Genomic DNA, 20,962 nt, shown 5'->3' on the forward strand with positions numbered 1-20,962 from the left:
AAACAATTAGCTTCTGCTGATAAGAAAAGAGTTGACGTTTCGAGTCCTCATGACCCTTCGACAGAACTTGAGTTCGAGTCCAGGAAAGAGCTGAAATATAAGCTGGTTTAAGGTGTGTGTGTGGGGGGCGGAGAGATAGAGAGACAGAGAGGTGGAGGGGGTTGGTGTGGTTGTAGGGACAAACAAGCAGTGATAGAAGCAAAACAAAAACAGAATTACCTGGAAAAACTCAGCAGGTCTGGCAGCATCGGCGGAGAAGAAAAGAGTTGACGTTTCGAGTCCTCATGACTCGAAAGAAGCAGATCATCAAAAGATGTCAACGACAATAGTACAATAGAACACATAGGTGTTAAAGTTAAAGTTGGTGATATTATCTAAACGAATGTGCTAATTAAGAATGGATGGTAGGGCACTCAAGGTATAGCTCTAGTGGGTTTTTTTTAAATAATGGAAATAGGTGGGAAAAGGAAAATCTTTATAATTTATTGGAAAAAAAAAGAAGGGGGAAACAGAAAGGGGGTGGGGATGGGGGAGGGAGCTCACGACCTAAAGTTGTTGAATTCAATATTCAGTCCGGAAGGCTGTAAAGTTCCAATAAGAACTTACAACCACACCACTCCCCCCACCTTAAACCAGCTTATATTTTATCCCTCTCCTTATATTCGCTCAGTTCTGTCGAAGGGTCATGAGGACTCGAAACGTCAACTCTTTTCTTCTCCGCCGATGCTGCCAGACCTGCTGAGTTTTTCCAGGTAATTCTGTTTTTGTTTTCTATCACTGCTTGTTTGTCCCTACAACCACACCAACCCCCTCCACCTCTCTGTCTCTCTATCTCTCCGCCCCCCCACACACACACCTTAAACCAGCTTATATTTCAGCTCTTTCCTGGACTCGAACTCAAGTTCTGTCGAAGGGTCATGAGGACTCGAAACGTCAACTCTTTTCTTCTCCGCCGATGCTGCCAGACCTGCTGAGTTTTTCCAGGTAATTCTGTTTTTGTTTTGGATTTCCAGCATCCGCAGTTTTTTTGTTTTTAGCTTCTGCTGATCCCAGGACAAATAAATTCACATTAACTAGACCTTGTGACCTTAAAAGAATGGGCCATTTTACATATAGCTCCACCTTAGGGAACTGTAACCTGCCATCATAAAACAGTGCATGCTTGAACCATTATGAACAACACTTAAAGAGATCTATTTTAGGATACAAATAATATACGTGACTGAAAACAGATCGAGAACCACAGAGATCAACTCTTCTAACAACTCTAACCAGGTTGGAAAAAACTTTGAGCCCTGAAAGACTTGGCTCTGTGTGAGGTGCAGTTCTATCAGATCTGGTTCCACCAGCAACATGTTAGAGCCTTGCTCAGTATATTAAGTGGCTTTGGACAGTAAAAGATCCCGTACAGATACCTCTTTGACTGGTGAGAGCATGACTGTGACAAATGATTCTTGATTGAAGCAATATCTATCGAACTTCAACAATTTAGTAATGATGGAATAGGGTTTGTGGACCTTGAAGGCAGAGACTATGCTAATGACGTGAGCACCCTTTGGCTGGCAAACCTACGTTTGTGACCTTGTCAGTGTGATACTGAGGTAACCAATGAGGGGATGGTCGAGATCCCACTTGTTTTTAAGCTTAGAAATCCAGTCCAGCATGTGCCTACTACATATGGTGTTGCAGTTCCGTCATATTAATTTATTTAAGATATACCAGTCTTACTTTGTATTTCTGATGTTTGGTTGTATTGCAACAATGCTGCATCTCAAAAGTACTTCACTGCTTATGGGTTGTCGTGAGATGTGAAATATGTTACATAAATTCTTTCTTTTATTATTGAAATGGTAAAAGCCTTGCTGACTTATAATTTGATCTTGAAATGAATGTTGAAAAAGAATTGTCAGAATGCTTTTAGATTCAGAATAAGGAATCCAGCATTTATGAATGGAGATTAGAGGTGCCAGCACATCTTTTTGAATAGCAACTACAATGGATGTGGACTTGTTTTGAGGATATTATTAGCTGTTAAACATTATTTTAAGGCTAAGGGATTACTCAAGATAGCTTTTGTAAATTAAATAGATGCTGAAAAGAATTGGAGGAATTGTTATTGAGACACACAGGTGCAATTGATCACATAGAACTAATCAAATCAGGAAATTTGACATCAATACAGTGAAGGTTAATATGACTGTAAAGATGAAACTCTCTTGACAGAGGAAAGTTGTAACAAGCATCAATGTTGGAGAAGTCGAGAGGTTGCACTTTGATTATTTAATGGCAAAAAAGTGGCAACACTCGTATGGTCCCATCTAAAAGAGACAAGTTGAAGATACATTCCCTTCCATTGATGTTAACCTACTTATGAATAACCCCTGGAGTATTACTTTCAATAAGGCCAGCATAGAATCTCAAACAAACTGGTTTCTAAAATGTATTCCTTTGACTTAATGATATAACTAGTTATTTCCGCAATATATCGAAATTGTTCACATTCATTATAAGGGACAATATTTGCTTTGTATGATTATGATGAGGTATGAAGGCGTTAACATTATATTCAGTTTTCGTTTTGCAGACTGTGCGCAGTAAAACATGCCAGCTTCCTCGTAAGTGTATTTTTTTAATGTTTGATTAATTTTTCTCGTTACAATGCATTCCCTGCACACACACACAGCCCAGATCACGTTATGCCCACAAATTCAATTTGACTTTGTTTTGCTAGTTTGATCACAGTACCATTTTGAGAGCTGAACAGTTTGAAAAATTAGTCTGCAATTTCAAATCTGGCTGGTGTACTATTATATTTAATACTTAAAAAGAGCCCAAGAGAAATTAAAAATGGAGGGCATCATCCCGACGTGGCTTGTCCAGACTAAATATCATTGGAGGTAACTTGTCTTCTGTCCATCAGATACTCAGAATTTATCCTAGATATAACCCAAACTGCTGCATGCTACAGTCCCTTCTTAGATGCTGCAGTGACAGTATTAATGCCGCTGTGCTGATTCTTTGGATAACTAAGGGTCTGCCTTTCCCCATTGCTTTAAAATCTTTATTTTAACTTTCCATCTTCCTCAGAATCCTCATCTTGTCCATCAGATACAAGTTCATATTCTGGCACATTCTATTAGTTTCCAGACTCGATAAATACCTAGCTATGGTACTTCAACATTAATTCCCTCCTCCACCCCTTCTGTTTTTGGTCTGAGTTTGTCTCTCTTTTTATCCTTATAGTGAAATGCAAAACCAGTCATAGGTAAAGTTTTACAGTTAGTATTACATTTCTTTTTGGATGTCTACCGTGAGTTTTTCTTTTCACAATGGTCTCTGCACTTTCTGTGTTTATTTATTGTTCCCCATTATCATCAGAGAGTTCTTATTATTTCCTTTTAAATCTGTATTGGCCACTTTGCCTCTCTATGGAATTACCTCCCCCACTTTCATAAAAATTCTGAATGTTTTACTGTCTGTTTATAACTGAGGCCATAGGAGACTGCATGCTTTATTAATTCACTTCCGTTGTAATTCTATATCAACCTCACCTAGGTTAAAATAATAACAATGAGATCTTCCTAGAAAACCTATGAGAATGTAACTCTAATCTCAATTTAAACATTAGCACCCTTGGAATCTAAAATCTTACAGCACAGGAGGCCATTTGACCCATCATGCCTGTGCCAGCTCTCTGAAAAGACAATCCATTTAGTCCCATTACTCTGTTCTTTCCCATAGCCCTGAAAATCTTTTCTTTTTAATTAAAGATCCAATTCCCTTTTGAAAGCTTCACCATCCTTTCAGGCGATATATTTCAAATTATAACAATTTGATGAGTAAAAGCATCTCCGTCTGCAATTTTTGCCAATGATTTTATACGTGTTTGCTGGTTACCAACCCTCCTAGCAGTGGCAAGTTTCTCCCCTGAAACTATTCTTATCACCTCTTGCTAACGGATGGCTTTCACACCAAATCTTTAACAGAAATGTAAAAATAATTCCCCCTATATCATTGCCCTGGGTCGAAATTACCCCAAAAATTTTAAACCATTCTTCTCTTAAGCCGAGTACATAACTTTTACATTAGCTTTTCTTTAAGAAGAACAGAAAACACTGAACAGGGCTCTTTCATAATATGGGGCCTCTAAATTCCTATTTTTTAAATGAATTCTCAGGATATGGGTGACCACATCCTGAAGGTGGTTGTGGTGCCGTGTTGAACTGTTGCTGTCTACAAGGCAAAGTTGTCCCTTGTTAGATAGCGATTTCCAGGATTTTGACCCTAAAGAAAATGGTGATACATGTCAAGTCTGGATGATTTGTGACTTAGAAGCAAATCTAGAGTTGATGGTGTTCTCATGTACCTGCTGTCCTTGATGTTCTAGATGGTGGAGGTCACAGATTTAGGAGTTGCTTCAGTGCATGCTATAGGTATTACATATGGTAGCCATGGTGTGCTGGCGGTGGATTGGCTTCATTCATATACTACTGAGATAAGCATGATTAAAATCCATATTGTGATGTAGAAGACTTAGACTGCAACTATCTAATAAATTAGAAGAATGTAGTTGAATTACCATGCTTCTACTTCAAACCCTGAAAAGAACATTTAGCTGAGTTCCCGACCTTCTTATCTAAATCCTGTCAGTTCTACCCTTTAAATGAGATTTTCAAAATCCTTGTAACATTTTACCTCTTTCTCTGTCGAATCAATGTTTGCATTTTCCATTCTCACTTTATATTCCAGATTTACTTTCCCTGCCCCTTTTCTAAGTCTTTCTATACATTACTTTATTCATACTCATCTGAGGGTGGAATGCAATTTGCTCCCTGGCTTCCATCACTGCTGCTTTATAGCTGTCCAGGAAGTGCATGGGGAGGATCAACCGATTTCTATACTCTTGTAGGAAAGCACCCAGCGACTTATAACAGTATGACTATGTTAAGGTACTTAATGAATAATTATTGCAACTACACTTTGGCACCAGATCACTCAGTGATCTTTAAAGGTGAATAGTCAAGTTGTTCATAATTTTGAAGTACACTGCTTTATATACTTACACAGGTTCAGAGGAAATTTGAGGCACCTGTTTTATTTATTCATTCACAGGATGTGGGCTTCGCTGGCTGGGCCAGCATTTATTGCCCTTCCCTAGTTGCCCTTGAGAAGGTGGTGGTGAGCTGCCTTCTTGAACCACTGCAGTCCGTGGTGTAGGTACACCCGCAGTGCTGTTAGGAAGGGAGTTCCAGGATTTTGACCCAGTGACATTGAAGGAATGGTGATATATTTCCAAGTCAGGATGGTGAGTGTAGGGGAACTTCTAGGTGGTGGTGTTCCCATCTGTTTGTTGCCCTTGTCCTTCTAAATGGTAGTGGGCGTGGGTTTGGAAGATGCTGTCGAAGGAGCCTTGGTGAATTCCTGCAGTGCATCTTATACACACTGCTGCTACTGTGCCTCGGTGGTGGAGGGAATGAATGTTTGTGCATGCGGTGCCAATCAAGCGGGTTGCTTTGTCCTGGATGGTGTCAAGCTTCTTGAGTGTTGTAGGACCTGCACTCATCCAGGCAAGTTGGGAGTATTCCATGATACTCCTGTGCTTTGCAGTTGGTGGGCAGGCTTTGGGGAGTCAGATGAGTTACTCATTTCAGGATTCCTAGCCTCAGACCTGCTCTTGTAGCCACAGTATTTATAGGGCTAGTCCAGTTCAGTTTCTGGTCAATGGTAACCCCCAGGATGTTGATAGTGGGGGATTCAGTGATGGTAATGCCATTGAACATCAAGGGGCGATGATTGGAATCTCTCGTTCGAGATGGTCATTGCCTGACATTTGTGTGGCGCGAATGTTACTTGCCAAGTGTCAGCCCAAGCCTGGATATTGTCCAGGTCTTGCTGCATTTGGACATGGACTGCTTCAGTATCTGAGTTGTCACAAATGGTGCTGAATGTCATGCAATCATCAATGAACATCCCTACTTCTGACCTTATGATGGAAGGTCATTGATGAAGCAGCTGAAGATGGTTGGGCTGAGGAACTGCTGCAGTGATGTCCTGGAGCTGAGATTACTGACCTCCAACAACCACAACCATCTTCCTTTGTGCTAGGTATGACTCCAACCAGTGGAGAGTTTTCCCGATTCCCATTGACTCCAGTTTTGCTAGGGCTCCTTGAGGCCACACTCTGTCAACTGCTGCCTTAATGTTCAGTTCTTTTGTCCATGTTTGAATCAAGGCTGTGATGGGGTAAGGAGCCGAGTGGCCCTGGTGGAACCCAAACTGGGCATCAGTGAGTAGGTTATTGCTAAGCAAATGCCGCTTCATAGTACTGTTGATGACCCCCTTCCACTATTTTACTGATGATTGAGAGTGGCAGTTGGCCAGGTTGAATTTGTCCTGCTTTTTGTGTACAGGACCTACCTGGATAAGTTTCCACATAGGCAGGTGGATGCCAGTGTTGTAACTGTACTGGAACAGCTTGGCTAGGCTAGGGGTGCGGCCAGTTCGGGAGCACAAGTACTTAGCAATGGAAGAAGTCCCACAAATAATAAGTGTGTATTCATTTTATCCACATTGGAACTCCTGTCTGAGTATCTCGTGCTTTAACGACCTTTATCATATCAACTGCCAGATGCAGTAACATGAATAGGCTTCCAGTGAACCAAGTGGGTTTTTACAACAATCGATAATGATTTCATGGTCATCATTAGACTTTTAATTCAAGATATTTATTTAATTCAAATTCCACCATCTGCAGGTCCCCAAAGCATCACCCTGGGTATCTGGATTACCAGTCCAGTGACAGTACCACTGTGCCAATATTATGGTGTAACAGCTGGAGTCATTTCCTTATCCATAACTTATGGCTTCAGATTTAATACATGCCTGTGGAGATTTGTTGTAAGGTATTGGCAATGCCCAAAAACCATTGACCACTTTGGCAAAGATATTGATGGGTTATAAAAGCCACTCCGGAAAAAAACGTTGGAAGGCTTGAATTACTTACTGGAATAACCATTGCCAAACATAACCAAAAGCACCATGTATCTTCAGCTATTTTGAAGTGAATAGTTTTCCAGGTTGTTATTTTTATTATCTGAGGCACTAGGATCTTTTCAGGAAGCCACCAACTTGTCCTTCTATTTCATATCTAACCATACTCCTCTTGCCTAAGGTTTTATGTAGTACTATCAATAAACATATGAAACCATTATAACATTATAGTATGTGGATCTCTGAATTCTTATCCTTGTATTTCATTGGGGTCCATAACCCCATTGAACATAGAAGGCCAACAGTCACTATGCCAGTCTATAATGCACTGGAAAATGAAATCAACTTTCAGTGCAATGGGTCAGTCTCTTTACATCAAGAGACAGCACTTTTGGCAGTTTGTGAAAATCAGACATTTGCAGGTCCATCAATCGGTGTTCTCTTAACAAATTTGACAAGATTATGCTTAACCTAAGGGAGTACCCTGTGGTACTCTTACAAATAGTGCAGAATCTACTTGTCATAAGACTTAAAAGTTGTGACTTACAATTGCTTTCCACCATTTGAGAGAAGAATCCCTTGGATGGCATCTCTATAACCTCAGATTCAAGGAGGATGCATACAAAATTAATCGAGTTACCAGTCTCTTTCTCCATGTATACAGCACAAAACTAAAGCATAGATATTTATGCAGCCACCATTTGTATTGCATAGATGCAGCCTAAAGCTCATTTGGGAAATGCTTTGCTGTTAGAGTGGAGCAATACAGATCATTACAACAGGAGCATAATGTTGGAAGCTCCAGCCTTATTTCCTTCATTGGAGGAAATGCATGAGTTAGTAGTTTTGAGAGGGTTGACCAACGGTTGGGAGCAGGGACTGGGTCAAGGGGTCCAAGTGCTTTAAGGGGAGTGAGAAATATCTGACATAACTGGGTGGGGTGTTATGGGAGATTTGGGATGGGTATTCAGCATGCTTGGAACCACTAGGAAACTGTAGCTGGTTCTGTTGGATTGGGAGAGGGACCAGCTAGGACAATTAGGGATAATCCTTGGTGACATGGAATTGCTGGATGTGGCAATAGTGGAAGGCTATCCCCAGTGACCTGACCAGTATTTATCCCTCAATTAAATCAAAAAAGAACCAGCACAGACAAGTTGGGCTTATTGGCCTGTGCTATATCATTCTATATTACTATGAAAGTTATGCAGTCCTACTTAAGATAGTTATTCCGTCTTGAGATTCTACGCTCTCACATTTCAGTGACTTCATTAAGCAATTATTTTAAAACAGATTTATTAAATTAGGTTAGTGTAAAAATAACAAACTAACATATTAACAAATTATTGCAAATAGCAATCAATTCTCCTGCACTTACTAAAATGCAGTATGGCAGTTTTCCCTAAAGATGGCCTATTAGCAACTCTATACAGCAAGAAAATCCTGCTTTTTACATTAATGGATTAAACAACAAAAATATTTTGACTAAAGCAAAAGCCAAAGTTCCACTGGCATGTAGCTAACAATGTTGACCATTTGTAATGCATGCCAATTATGGTAACAAATTGGAACTAATCACCATATGATAGATACCTTCTCAGGAAACCTATTTGACCAATTTTCCCATTCTAGACCCAATTAAAATCTGAAATGAGCTCAATCTATGGCCACAGTATGAATACAATACATTCTCTTTACATTAGAAAGACACAATTTTCTAAGAATGTCTTTGTTCTTAAACCCTATCTGAATTATCTTTATTTTGTCCACACAAGAGTGCAGCACTTGTAGTCAGAAACTAATTATCTATTGACAGCCAAGAACTGAGCTGAGAATCTGAAGTTGGGAGCTTATTGTCCCCAAAAATTGTCCGATTCACAAGTCCACATTTTAACCGGTGAGGTAAACCATTTGATAAATTTACCAAATGAAATTCATTAGGACTTTTCACCATAGAGTACAAACCATTTCAATTATGAGGTAGAAATTCTCCTAATCCTCCTTCACTGTTGCAACTGTTTCAAATGAAAAATTCAAATTATGTTATCCTCAACCACAGTGGGAGATTGCAGGTACACCATCCATGAGTTTACATTCATGGATTTTAATGGATGAACAGTTGTGAACAGTATGCCTGTATTTCATGTTACCTGTTGGTTGTGAGGGGCTTCCTCTTGACAATATGCACACAAAATCAAACACTGCCAATCCCCTGCCCCATACAGAAGTTGTCCAAGTGAGTTGGATTCCAATCCCAAGCTGGTGTGTCATTCATTGACTCGTTATGAGTCATGATTGACTATGGACAAAAGTTCTGATGATTATTAGTGCAACTGTTAAAGATAGCTTCACGCAGTAAAACCATGCTAGATCTCAAGCCGCAACCTACAAGGGAGTAAAGCCCAAGATTAGCAGCCTAGTGAGAATGAGAGAATTTTGATGAATTTTATTAAAATACTTGTCTGTTACATTTAGGAAAAACCATGTTCATCCTCCAGCAAAAGTTTCAAGATTCCTCATTCACCTGCTTCAATGAAAAATCAGGGACAATTTACAGGATCTTCCTCCACTTCTTGCTCCCAATCATACTTTGATCCTCAGTCACCAGAGACTAAGCTGCCAGAGGTTTCCATACCCAACACTATGCCTGCCACTCAGGAGATGTTTGAAGAGGAATGTGATTCTCAGTATTCCATCATTAAAGGACAGATTAGTGAAATTGAGAGGTTTCTCAGTTTGGACCGGCTCAAGCACACACGGAAAAGGAAAGCTGACAATAGCGGAGTTGAGAGTATAATCAAGATAACGCCAACTTGATGTGTATTCTGTTTGTGTACTTTTCACTATTTAACCTCCACCTAGGAAGCCACTTTTTTTTAATAGGTGTTCTCTTGTTAGTGAATAGACATGTTATGGTTGAATATTTCAGATGCAATTTAGATTTGTTTCAGTTTTACACAAACATTAAGGATAACACTGTGCTGCCAGACAAATAAAGAAAAACAACCACAAGTAAAGCATACTGCTTTAATTAGATAGTTGGATCATACAAATTATTCCACAGAATAACAGCCATGATCCTTCCTCAGATAGCTGTTTAGTTTTTTTTTAAGAAACAAACTTTATCCTGACAATGACTTTAAAATATGGCAAGTCCAGACATTTTATTGGACTTTATGTGGTGGAAATGCTGAGGAGGCTGTTCCGCACTTGGTTCAAGTTCTGTTTCCAGGAGTTAAGACTATCATACAACTGCTGCCATTGCTGTTTCCCAAAGGTTCTGTGTGTGGTGTGGCTATAATGAGAAGGGGAAAAACAGTTAACTACATTTTGTTGATTATTTTACATTTCTGTAATGTTCTACAAGTAAAGGTTTGAGAGTAAAGCCTAGCTCAAGATCACTTTCATTCAGTTTATATTGACACACACAAAGACTGTTCACTTTCAACCATGCTAAATAGGTCCTTTGCCTCGAAATATCACTGCAAGAGTCAATTACAATCTATGCTGATACTCTGGTGCACTGAGTGTACTCAATTTTTGGTGGTACTATTCTAAGGGCACTCTGTCTATCTGTTCTGGTGGGCATTAAAGATCCCATGGCACTTTTTCAAGGAAAAGCAGGGAGTCTCCTGGTCAACATTCATTCATCTATTGACTAATACCTAACTTGTCATTCATCTCCTTGCTGCTTGATCTTGCTGTGCATGCAACAGATGTTGTATTTTCCTACACAAAATATACAAAGTAATTGTCTGTTTAGATATAGACCAAACAAAAGGCTGCATCTTATGAAAGGAATATGCCTCAAGTTAGATGCTAAGTTAAATTAAAGCTTGTTTTGAGATTGTGTATAAAATAAACAGAGGAAGAATATGGTTTAAATTCCAAACAGATGAGCACTAGACTCCTCATTTTTCAAAGGTTTATCTTTAAAAGTTTCTAGTTAAATTTTTGATGTAATTGCACAAAAGGAGTTTCAAATTTTCAGCCAATAGATGCTGCTAGTTCTCTTCATAAACATACCAGACTTGTGTTTTATATAGCTCATTCCTGCAGACTTGGCCTCAAATCATACAGATAGCAACTCAAACAAATTATTGTCTTATTGGAATGAAATGTGGCCTTAAGTAACCAAGGACTAAGATTCCTGATATGCAGCTTATCCAAATCATGATCATTTACACAGCAGCAGCTAGGTATAGCCAAGTACAATTAACATTTTTTATTTCATTCAGAATTAATTTAGTATTTAGATTAAAATGGACTTACCTTACAACTACTTTGCGTTGTGTTTGATCAATTTTGCAGTATACCATCTTTGTCCGAACAGCTGGAAAATTTAATTTTAAAATACATTTGATTTGTAAAGTTAACTTCTGAAAATGTTCTTACATTCATTTGCAAATAGCAGTAGTGAATATACAATAAACCTTATTTACCCAAAAGGCATTTGGACAATAAATAGTGTTTTTTAAAAATAAAATCTTGGCCTCAAATTAAAAATAATCCAAGCACCTCTCAATGGGGGGACTAAGAACTGGGATTTTTTTTAAATCAACACTTTAGTGAATATGGTACTAAAGTAGAAACACAGCATTTTATTGCTATAGGTAACTTTTTTGGTAAAAGCAATCTTTTGTAAATGACTTGAGATAAATTCTTATTATCCTAGGGCTGTGACTCACCACTCTGATAAAATTGCTCATTTTCAAAGGAGGATTTAAAATGGGGAGCATACTTCCACAACACAGTGAGATACAACCCCAATGACTCAGGTTTTAATGCATCCTTCAAGGTTAGAATTTATCAAAAATGCTTTCCATGTGTAGAAAGAGATACTCAATGGGAAATGTTTTGAAACCATTAGTGAAGGATAGCTCAAGCACAACTGCAAAATCTAATTCATTCTTTAGGCTGTTTGTTTTATATAGTGCCTGATCTCACATCTCAAGGTTTCCTTTTACCTAGATCAAACTTAACACAAAAAGATAAAAATAATAAAATCGGAAGTTTTGTTGCTCAGAAATAAGTTTGTGATGCTTTCCAAGGATCTATGTTAAACATTACAATTTAATTTTTATACAATTGTGTAAAACTCTAAAAACAAAACAACTCACCAAAACAGTTAAGAATAGGAAAACAACTTGACATTGAGATAAAAGATTTTGTAAACCCCTTGCCAACATTTTAAAAGCAATATCCTGTCTATTTGTGGAACCTCATCTCTACCAAAACACATCCTGTGTTTATGATGCCATATAAAAACGAACAATTAAAACTGCAGGCCGTCTGTTCACACAAAAAAGACAAATTATTTTAAGATTTGAGCACAGAATTCTACTGTGAAACACAAGACTAAGAGCCTTTAAATCTACAATATACAAACTGAAATCCTTTGTTCCTTATGACAAGTCAATTGCCATCAATTTATCAATGACATGAATTTTTTTAACGTTTGATTACTTTATAACTGCCATTAAGTGATTTATTAGAGCACTACAATCCTGAACCAGAATTGTGAATCCTCAAGTTTATATTATTTATCGCCAGGAGTGTAGCTTTTAACATAAGACTATCACATTATTAATTTTCATTGCAAATATCTAATGTTTAATGCTAGCAAATAAGATCAGATTAAATAAAATACTGCAGTAACAAAAAATATGGTTTTCTAGTTTCAGCATGTTTCTATGGTTTTTGAAGACTGAAACAGAATTTTATTTGGTTATTTAGACCCTCTTCTGACAAACACTATCCTCCCAAATCAGAATGGTCCAGTTCAGGCATCTCCATGGACAACAATCAACACTGCGTCGAGAGATCTGCTATGTATGTTTGATCTGTCTGGAAATTAACCATTCCTTAAACAATTTATCCTCCCTCTCAAGACAGGCAAATTCACTGTACCCTGGAATGGTCTCAAAACTGAGTATGATTGCAGAGAGAATCAAAAGGAACAGGCCAGACAGGGAAAGATTTGATCTGAAAAATCATGTTTAATTTCCTCTACCTGGAATGGGAGGTTCCACATTTTCATTAGCAAGTAGCTCACCGAAGGTGCCAGGTCTACAAATATACCAATTTCCAGCTCAATTCACCTGCTGGCAAAAATGCCCAAGAGTAATAAAACTCCAGGGTCCAAAAGGAAGGGTGGGGAAGGTAGTAGTGCACTACATTCAACATGCCTCGAGTATTATCGCACTTTAAAGTTTCAGTAAATTTGTAGTCCCTGCCAATTATATGGTATACGTTTTTATTAGTAAATTCAGTGAATTTGTTCACTTTGCTTACCATCAATAACAAATGCTTCAACATCATCCTCAGCAATCTGAAGTTCCTGCTGAAGAGTGTCAAAGGAAATCTCCTTGTTGTCTACTGCCATTCCCATCAAGGTTAAGAGCCTCATCTTTGCTGTGTTTTGTTCATGAGAAAGTCCTGCAATCAATAAAAAGTTAGGTTGTTGCTTCCAGTATTCATTGCCATATTTATAATTGCATGAATCTGGCAACTCTGAACAGTTTCTACTTAACCATTAGAATGTCAAAGTTATGAACCATATGAAGTCTTATTTTTTGACTAAATTATACAGTAAATCAGCAAGCACTGGGGCATGGATTACACCAAATAACACCAAGTCTAAACTAAAAAAGGGATTTATTGAACTACATTACGTATGCTAAGTTCAATATTTATACAATATAAATAGAAACCAGTAATGATTGCAGATTAGATCCATAAAAAAACAAAATGATTAAGGAGCAATCTCAAAACTTTTTCTTCATAGAACAGAAAGCAAACCTTGTATGCAAGTCCTGCATAATGTTACAGCCAGTGTTCAAATTTTAATTAACATTACTGCATTGTTTGATGAGGCAATGGCAGCAGAAGTGAAAAACATAATTCACTTGAATGAGGTACACTAGGGCAAAACTCTAGCTAATGTGACTTAATGGAAAATTACACAAAAAATCAATTAGCACACAATACTCCTAATTAACAAATGCAAATGAGATACTGATGAACTTTAAGCAGGGTGGTGATGAGACTAGGTTTATTGAAAGGGTACATGTGTTAGGGCAAAGCAGTTGACAAAAGATTGTTACTTTTGGCCTATCTTGTCAACATTAATAAAGGCAAATTATGACTTCAGGAATCATGCCGCCTGTTGGAGATACCCTGCAAAACTCCATCCTGCACTTCCAATGCATTAGTGATCCATAAATATTAGACTGTCCTTTTATTTTATCTCGAGTAAACATTGTAAAATGTTAATTCAGAACTGTAAATCTCCAGTTAAAGTCCTGTTTGTACACAAGAATACAAGCAGTATTTCAGAAACTCAAGACCCTTCTGACAGTCTCGCATGGGCACGTTAAATTGGTGAACACAATAGCAGAGTTTCTAGACACTCTCTCTCCTATCTCCAGATGTGTGACGAACCAAGCAAGCTGTGTTGTTCACACTGGAATACTCCAACAACACAATTACAACAGGAACCTGCACACTTTTGAGATGCAACAAAGTATCTTACTCAGCAGAGTCACATATTTTGAATAACTATTCAAACTGCTGTAGTGCTCAGGCTCAGAAGGAGGACACACTAAGTTAGATTTAAAGCAAGCTAACAAGGGCCAAAAGATGATGAGTTGGGATGACTAACCCCAGCTTTCACTTCATTTCACACTTATTTGTTTTATGAACACTAATGCCTGGTTACTAAATGTGTGTAGGAAACTACAGGAATGTGTTTAATACAAGAAATCAAGAAAAGCAACTGCCCAAATTAGTGTCAGGTGCAAATCATTCTTCAGCCAGGTCTTTTCCACAGCAGGTTCAATGTGGAAATAAAACCTGGCATATAACATGGTAATGTAACAGTTCAAGGGTGCATTGTGTGATTGCATCTGCCTTTGTCTTACCTTTACTTAGCAGCTTCTCATCTGTTTCACATCATCTCTATTGCACTCAGTTTATACAATATTAAATTTTTTAAAAGGACTGTAATTGCCAGTGAGAAGGCAGTAGTTCATAGATGTGGTTTTGCTGACTACTTGGCTGAATAATTACCAGGTAATTACTCAGCAGACCTCTATTATCCTCTCCATTATAATCTCCCATTAAAATAAATGCTTGCATTCTGTCTTTTTCCCATAACCCTACCACCCCCCCATTTAATTTTCTAAATCTTCTTAGGCAGTCCCTTGGGATTGAAGATGAGTTGCTTGTACTCGGATTTGATAGGTTGTGAAATGGCTGATACGTGCAATGCATGATCTGCAGAATGCCACATTTGGGGCAGGTGGTGCTCGAAAGATTGGACAGATGGGTTGTTTGGAGGTTTGTGTGCTTCCCCCGCCCCCTCCAATACCTTGACTTCACCACTGCACATTCCTGATGTCTCTCAATAAGTCTAAATGAGCCTTCTCCATTTTGGTTTGCCACAAGCCAGGATCTCCCATGAATTGGTGGGTACATGATCTCATTAGGAATGCTTTCAGGACATTCCTAAAACATTTTGCTGTTCTCCTGGGAGTCTCCTGGCACAACCTAGTTTCAAGTAGAACAGTTGCTTCAGGAGTCTGGTGTCAGGCATACAAATGACATGCCCCACTCCAGCAGAGCTGGTTTTGAGAAATTAGTGCCTCACTGCAGGGCAAGTTGGCTTGGGAGAGGATGCTGATATTGAACCGTTTTTCTTGCCCTGGATTTGAAGGATCTTGTGAAGGCACCCCTAAATGGTACTTCTCTCATGCTTTGAAATGCCTGAAGGTCATCCAAGTCTCCAAAGCATATAGAAGGGCAGGGATCACTGCTGCTCATTGTATTGGCTTATGTACTTGGACAAGCAATTGTATATAAAATGGCTATGACATGACAAATCACATGGACAAAAAAGTGTACTGTATAGCCTCATCCAAAAGAATGAGTCAGGTCAAACTTGAGCAGTTCAACAGCAATGTTACCTATGAAAAGAGGCAGACAAACTGCAGGAAAAAAATGGAGATGCCTGTGCAATGGGCCCAGAGGAAATGTTAAGTCTACAATGCCAGACAAGGATTGGCCTATTGACCAATGCAGCTCCACTTGAAACAAAAGGATTTCAAATTGCCAGATGGAAACGAATGGCAATGAACAAGGTGGAAGGGTCAAGTTATAATTTGCGGAATATGATTAACCCGTGGCTTTATAAACTTACATGTTATCACATTGTTACAACCGGGTGAGGAGCAGTGAGTCAGCTCCCCTGCTATTCAGCCCCCTCGGTTGGTTGCAACAAAGGTTTTAAAATTTCTCTCCCCTGTAAATGCCTTTTCCAATCCAAATGTACTTATTTGTTAATAAGGAGCCAATCAAACCAGGTTTTCCCGAGTCAAAGAAAAAGTTCATTTGTTACTAAGCCCGAGAAAGATGTGATGACACACATCAGAAATAGAAAAGTTAGAGTCCAATAGAAAGTTCAAAGAACATATGATTAAACCCTTTGCTTGACTTTGAGGTGTAGAATGTTGCAGCCATTTGAAGTTACGTGGTTTCCTGAAGAATTCTGGAGTTAACTGCTCAGCTTTGCACTCTGTTGAAGACACCCTTTTAGCTTCCAGAGAGACAGATATCTGTCCTGCTCTTCTTCGGCCGTGTTTTTAGATGTCTATCATGTTACTTTCTCCTCCTGGCTGTTCTCCCTCACTGCTGGGAGAACTAGTTTTTAAACTCCTGTTTGTATATTGCCAGCAGGGAAGTCAATTAGTATGTCTTAAATTCACTGTTGTAGACCAAGTGATCCCATTTTTTGATCTTTGCATCACCAAAACTTTTGACACATTTCAAGAGATAAACCAAGAGGAAATGGAGGTTATTTTGTCCTCCACACAGGGTTTTGAATATCTGATGAGCATCTGATCAAAGTTCAGCATTTTGCAGCATCTTTAATGCCTTCCTTTCAAGAGTGTCCTTGCTTGAGGTGGAACTTGCATCCCCAGGTGAGAAATTCCACGCAACAGGTCTGTAATGTAATTCATAGAAACTTTCCAGAAAAGTGGTCAACTTTACATTATCAGCCATCAGGTGACTCGTAGCAGCCATTTTTAAAAAATCAGTGTTATATTTTAAAAACAGGAGAGAGAGAGAGAGAGAGAGAAGGGGGGAGAGAGAGAGAGGGGGAAGGGGGGAAGAGAGGGGGGGGGGGAAGAGGGGAGAGAGAGCGAGAAGCACTTTGATTGACATTTCGTGTAGGTTACAGTAATTAGCAATGTCCCAGCAACAAACCAGAGACAGCGAGCCATCCGCAGCTCACGATGAAATGAAAATAAAGGGAGGAGGGGTGCGTGTGAGAGAGTGAGAGTGAGAGAGAGGGAGAGAGAGAGAGTAAGAAAAAGAAAGAATGGGATCACATTGGAGAATAGTTTGGTAAGCACGGGTGTTGAGGGTACAGGTTAGCTAAGAACCTGAGATTACTGCAACTTCAAATGTAAACTATGAACACATTGGGATTTACAAGCCTAAAGAACATTGGTCCAAATCTTCCAGATGATTGCAAACTAGAGGTACAACCCTAGATATGCGTCGGGACTCTGCCCAAGATGTGGGAACTGCCAAGTTTCAACGTCCAATGGGCAATTCCCCTGTTTCCCAGGACCCTTTGCGAACGTCTCCAACTCTGAGCTAGAGTCAGAGGCTTCAGACATTTCCGATGTACTTATCTGTACAGTAATCCAAGAAATGTTAAGACAGGAAAAGACACCAGTGTAACTCATTAGTAACTACACAATTGGACCCCAATCTCACACACTGACCCCATGACACCCCCACCCTACCATCTCCCCACCTACTCATTCACTCACATTAATACAGACCTTTCAACTTACGATACAGCATCTAGTGCTGTAAAAAAAGGGGGCATGTCCTGTTTTCTCCCCAATTCTACAGTGCTGCAATGGAGCTCTCCAGAAGGATGCTGCACTCCACATTTCTGGTAAAGCCAGGCTTGGAAGGCCTGGCAAGATATCTGAAGCAGTGTCCAGGTGAGGGAAAAGTCCAAGCGGACCAGCAATCAGAATGATCACTGCTCCTCAGAAGATCCAGGCAATGTATTGCTGAACTGTTGACATTGCTTAATTTTATTCCGGGTCCCTATGCATTGGTAAATCAGCCCACATTTCCAAATGAATGGAATTGAAAACACGCACTTGCATCTCTGAAAAAAAAGCCCCCCCCCACCCCCGGCAATAAAACCAAAATGCAGCCCCTGACAAAATTAAGCTAGGGTGCTTTTCCCTCAAAAAGAGCCCTTGAAAATTTTTGACCCCTAACATTCTCAATCTTAACAAAACAGAACTTACTTGCTGCCAGACTAAATTTCCAAGCATGAGCTGTGTTAAAAGAGATAGCATTATTTCAAGTACAAAGTTTTAAAAGCATCTCATTTTCTGCCAAACAAATTTACTTATTACTGTTAAGTCAAAATCCTAATGCAGCAATAAAGTATTCTGCATCACTAAGCAATTTCTGCATTTGTTAAATCTTGCCATCCAAAAACAAGTGCAATATGAAAATTGCATCTTAATACAAATAAGACACTAGAAATCATTGCACCTTTTAAACAGTCAATTACACAGCACTGTGGGAGTGTTGAAGTGTTAATTACCACTCCCTCCTGCAGTGTGTAAATAAGGAGACTGCTGACACCAACACTCCCTGCTTTAAGTGATGAACTAGATAGTTCATGGAATAGAGCATGATGAAACTTTGAACAGTTTTCTGCAGCAATTCACTGAACACATCTTTTGCTCTGTACAGGTTGGAACTATGTATATTTAATCTGATCCCTCAAGTATAGTTCTTGATGATAAGTGGACATAAACCCTTTCTCTAAATAAACAAACTGGAGTCACATTAAATGCGGCCGTTGACACTTTTAAAGGTTAGAAGGTTAATGCTAAAACAATGCTTCCCCCCCCGCCCCCAACTGCTCCATAATGAGAATTTGCAGGTCAAGGGACACTGCGGGGTACAATTCCACCTCACAAACAAAATGACCTCCAAATGACCAATAGATTTCTGGACTGGCAGTGTTTTAAAATAGCCAACTTTTTCATTCAATATCTAAAAACATTATGTAAGATTTCTAGCAATGTTTCAAAATTTAATTAATAAAATGCAACATAAAGAACACTATTGTGATTACAGCAAGTCAACAAATCAATTAAAAATATCACCATCCAAACAAGCCCCCATCCTGCAGAATCCCACTAACTTTTAAAGTATGGTGTATTTGAAGATATTACTTATTTTTATAATGTTTTTCAACATTTGTTCTATTTATTCATACTTGCTTAACAGGAGGCCAAATGTTAACTTAGAGCATTGTAAATTAAAGCGCCCCTCTAGAAAATACCTGGCTTTTGTGAATATAAACTTTGAAAAGAAAAATTGTGCAATACCCCATTCACAAATAAGAACACAGGCCTGTCTGTGACAGGAATCGGTGTGGGTGAGACTGGAAAATTTGCAGAACGGCCAAAGTCTGTTGGTGGGTGGGATTTTTCAGTCCCACCAGTGATACAAATAAATTTGAAGCTATTCTCTTTCTCCTCTCCTGTTTCCATCTCTTGTGGCGAGTTGGTGTTCATTGAACTAGTATGATGTTACTTTCTGGACACATCAGCCATTATCTTGCTGAATGATGGAACAGACTGGAGGAATCAAATGGCCTACTGCTGTTCTCACTTTCTGTTGAAGCTCTTTTCACATTACTTTGGGTGGTTTTAAGGATTATTGCCAATGTAATATTTCTACTGGGATTATCTATATTCCAAATTTAGCTTCTGTTCATCTAAAAACTGGAATCTGTATAGTGAATTGATGCAGATGACATGGCTAAAAATAATCTGAACCTTCACAGGCAATGACATAAAACCACAATTGTACGCATGCCAAAGTATGCACCCAGTGCCTTATACCACCTCACACCAAACTTAGGAAATCCAATAAAACTTCAACATCTGGAACACAGGAGGAGCACAAGTCTGCTCCACCATTCAATATGCCGAGGGCTGATCATCTACTTCAATTCCACTTTGCCAAACTATCTCTTTGATTGCCTTAATGTCCAAAAATCTCAGACATGAATATACTCAAGCGTGAGCACCTACAGCCCTGAGCTAGAAAATTCCAAAGACCTACAACCTGGAGTGAAGAAATTTCTCCTTATCCCAGTCCTAAATGACCAATTCCTTATCCTGAAACTATGACCCCTAGTTCTAGGCTCTCCATTTTAATTACCTTCCAAGCTTGAATAATTGGTTCACCTGTTCCATGGCCTCTTCAGATTTCAAGCCAACTACAAAGTTCCCTCTCATGTTGAAGTCCCTTTCCTTTCATGCTGAGTTCTCTTCCCTTCCAAAACAGCACTGAGATTAGGAAAAAAACAAAAAAACTGCGGATGCTGGAAATCCAAAACAAAAACAGAATTACCTGGAAAAACTCAGCAGGTCTGGCAGCATCGGCGGAGAAGAAAAGAGTTGACGTTTCGAGTCCTCATGACCCTTCGACAGAACTAGTTCTGTCGAAGGGTCATGAGGACTCGAAACGTCAACTCTTTTCTTCTCCGCCGATGCTGCCAGACCTGCTGAGTTTTTCCAGGTAATACTGAGATTAGGAGCTCTTCACAAGAAATCACAAACCAATCCCATGCCCCACTGTTCCATGAGATACTGCCAATGAGAATGGTGATAAGATTTTTGTTGACTTTTCTTCATCTTATAGAAAAGCATCTTTTTAAATTCAGAAGTGGCTGTCAATAGCAGCAATTTGGGATTAATTTTTATGAATCTAGTGTTTAATGTCAAATTTGGACATTATTTAAACAAAACGGTCAGTTCAAAAGTATTAACCCATACTTAGTCAAAATTTAATAAATTTGGAGTGACTAAGGAAGTAGGTCTGTGTTTGTGAAGTTTAAGAATTATTGTTC

General features: G+C 38.9%; 2 protein-coding genes across 3 annotated transcripts in view; one reads left to right on the plus strand and one right to left on the minus strand.

Moving 5' to 3' along the window:
• Nucleotides 1-9,917, plus strand: part of LOC121282809 (coiled-coil domain-containing protein 73-like) — a 134,183-nt gene extending 124,266 nt beyond the window's left edge. Inside the window, exon 18 of the mRNA XM_041196624.1 lies at nucleotides 9,466-9,917. Coding sequence (XP_041052558.1) covers nucleotides 9,466-9,807 — 342 coding nt within the window. The 3' untranslated portion in view covers nucleotides 9,808-9,917. The remainder of the gene's footprint in view (nucleotides 1-9,465) is intronic.
• An 86-nt stretch (nucleotides 9,918-10,003) lies between these two features.
• The window catches only part of eif3m (eukaryotic translation initiation factor 3, subunit M), a 49,410-nt gene continuing 38,451 nt past the window's right edge, over nucleotides 10,004-20,962 (minus strand). For both annotated transcript variants that reach the window (XM_041196950.1, XM_041196951.1), the window contains 3 exons: nucleotides 13,285-13,428; nucleotides 11,263-11,323; nucleotides 10,004-10,285 (listed from right to left, as the gene is read on the minus strand). In XM_041196950.1, coding sequence (XP_041052884.1) covers nucleotides 10,165-10,285; nucleotides 11,263-11,323; nucleotides 13,285-13,428 — 326 coding nt within the window. In that variant the 3' untranslated portion in view covers nucleotides 10,004-10,164. The remainder of the gene's footprint in view (nucleotides 10,286-11,262; nucleotides 11,324-13,284; nucleotides 13,429-20,962) is intronic.

The sequence above is a fragment of the Carcharodon carcharias genome, chromosome 10 (genome assembly GCF_017639515.1).
Source record: "Carcharodon carcharias isolate sCarCar2 chromosome 10, sCarCar2.pri, whole genome shotgun sequence".
Taxonomy (NCBI): domain Eukaryota; kingdom Metazoa; phylum Chordata; class Chondrichthyes; order Lamniformes; family Lamnidae; genus Carcharodon; species Carcharodon carcharias.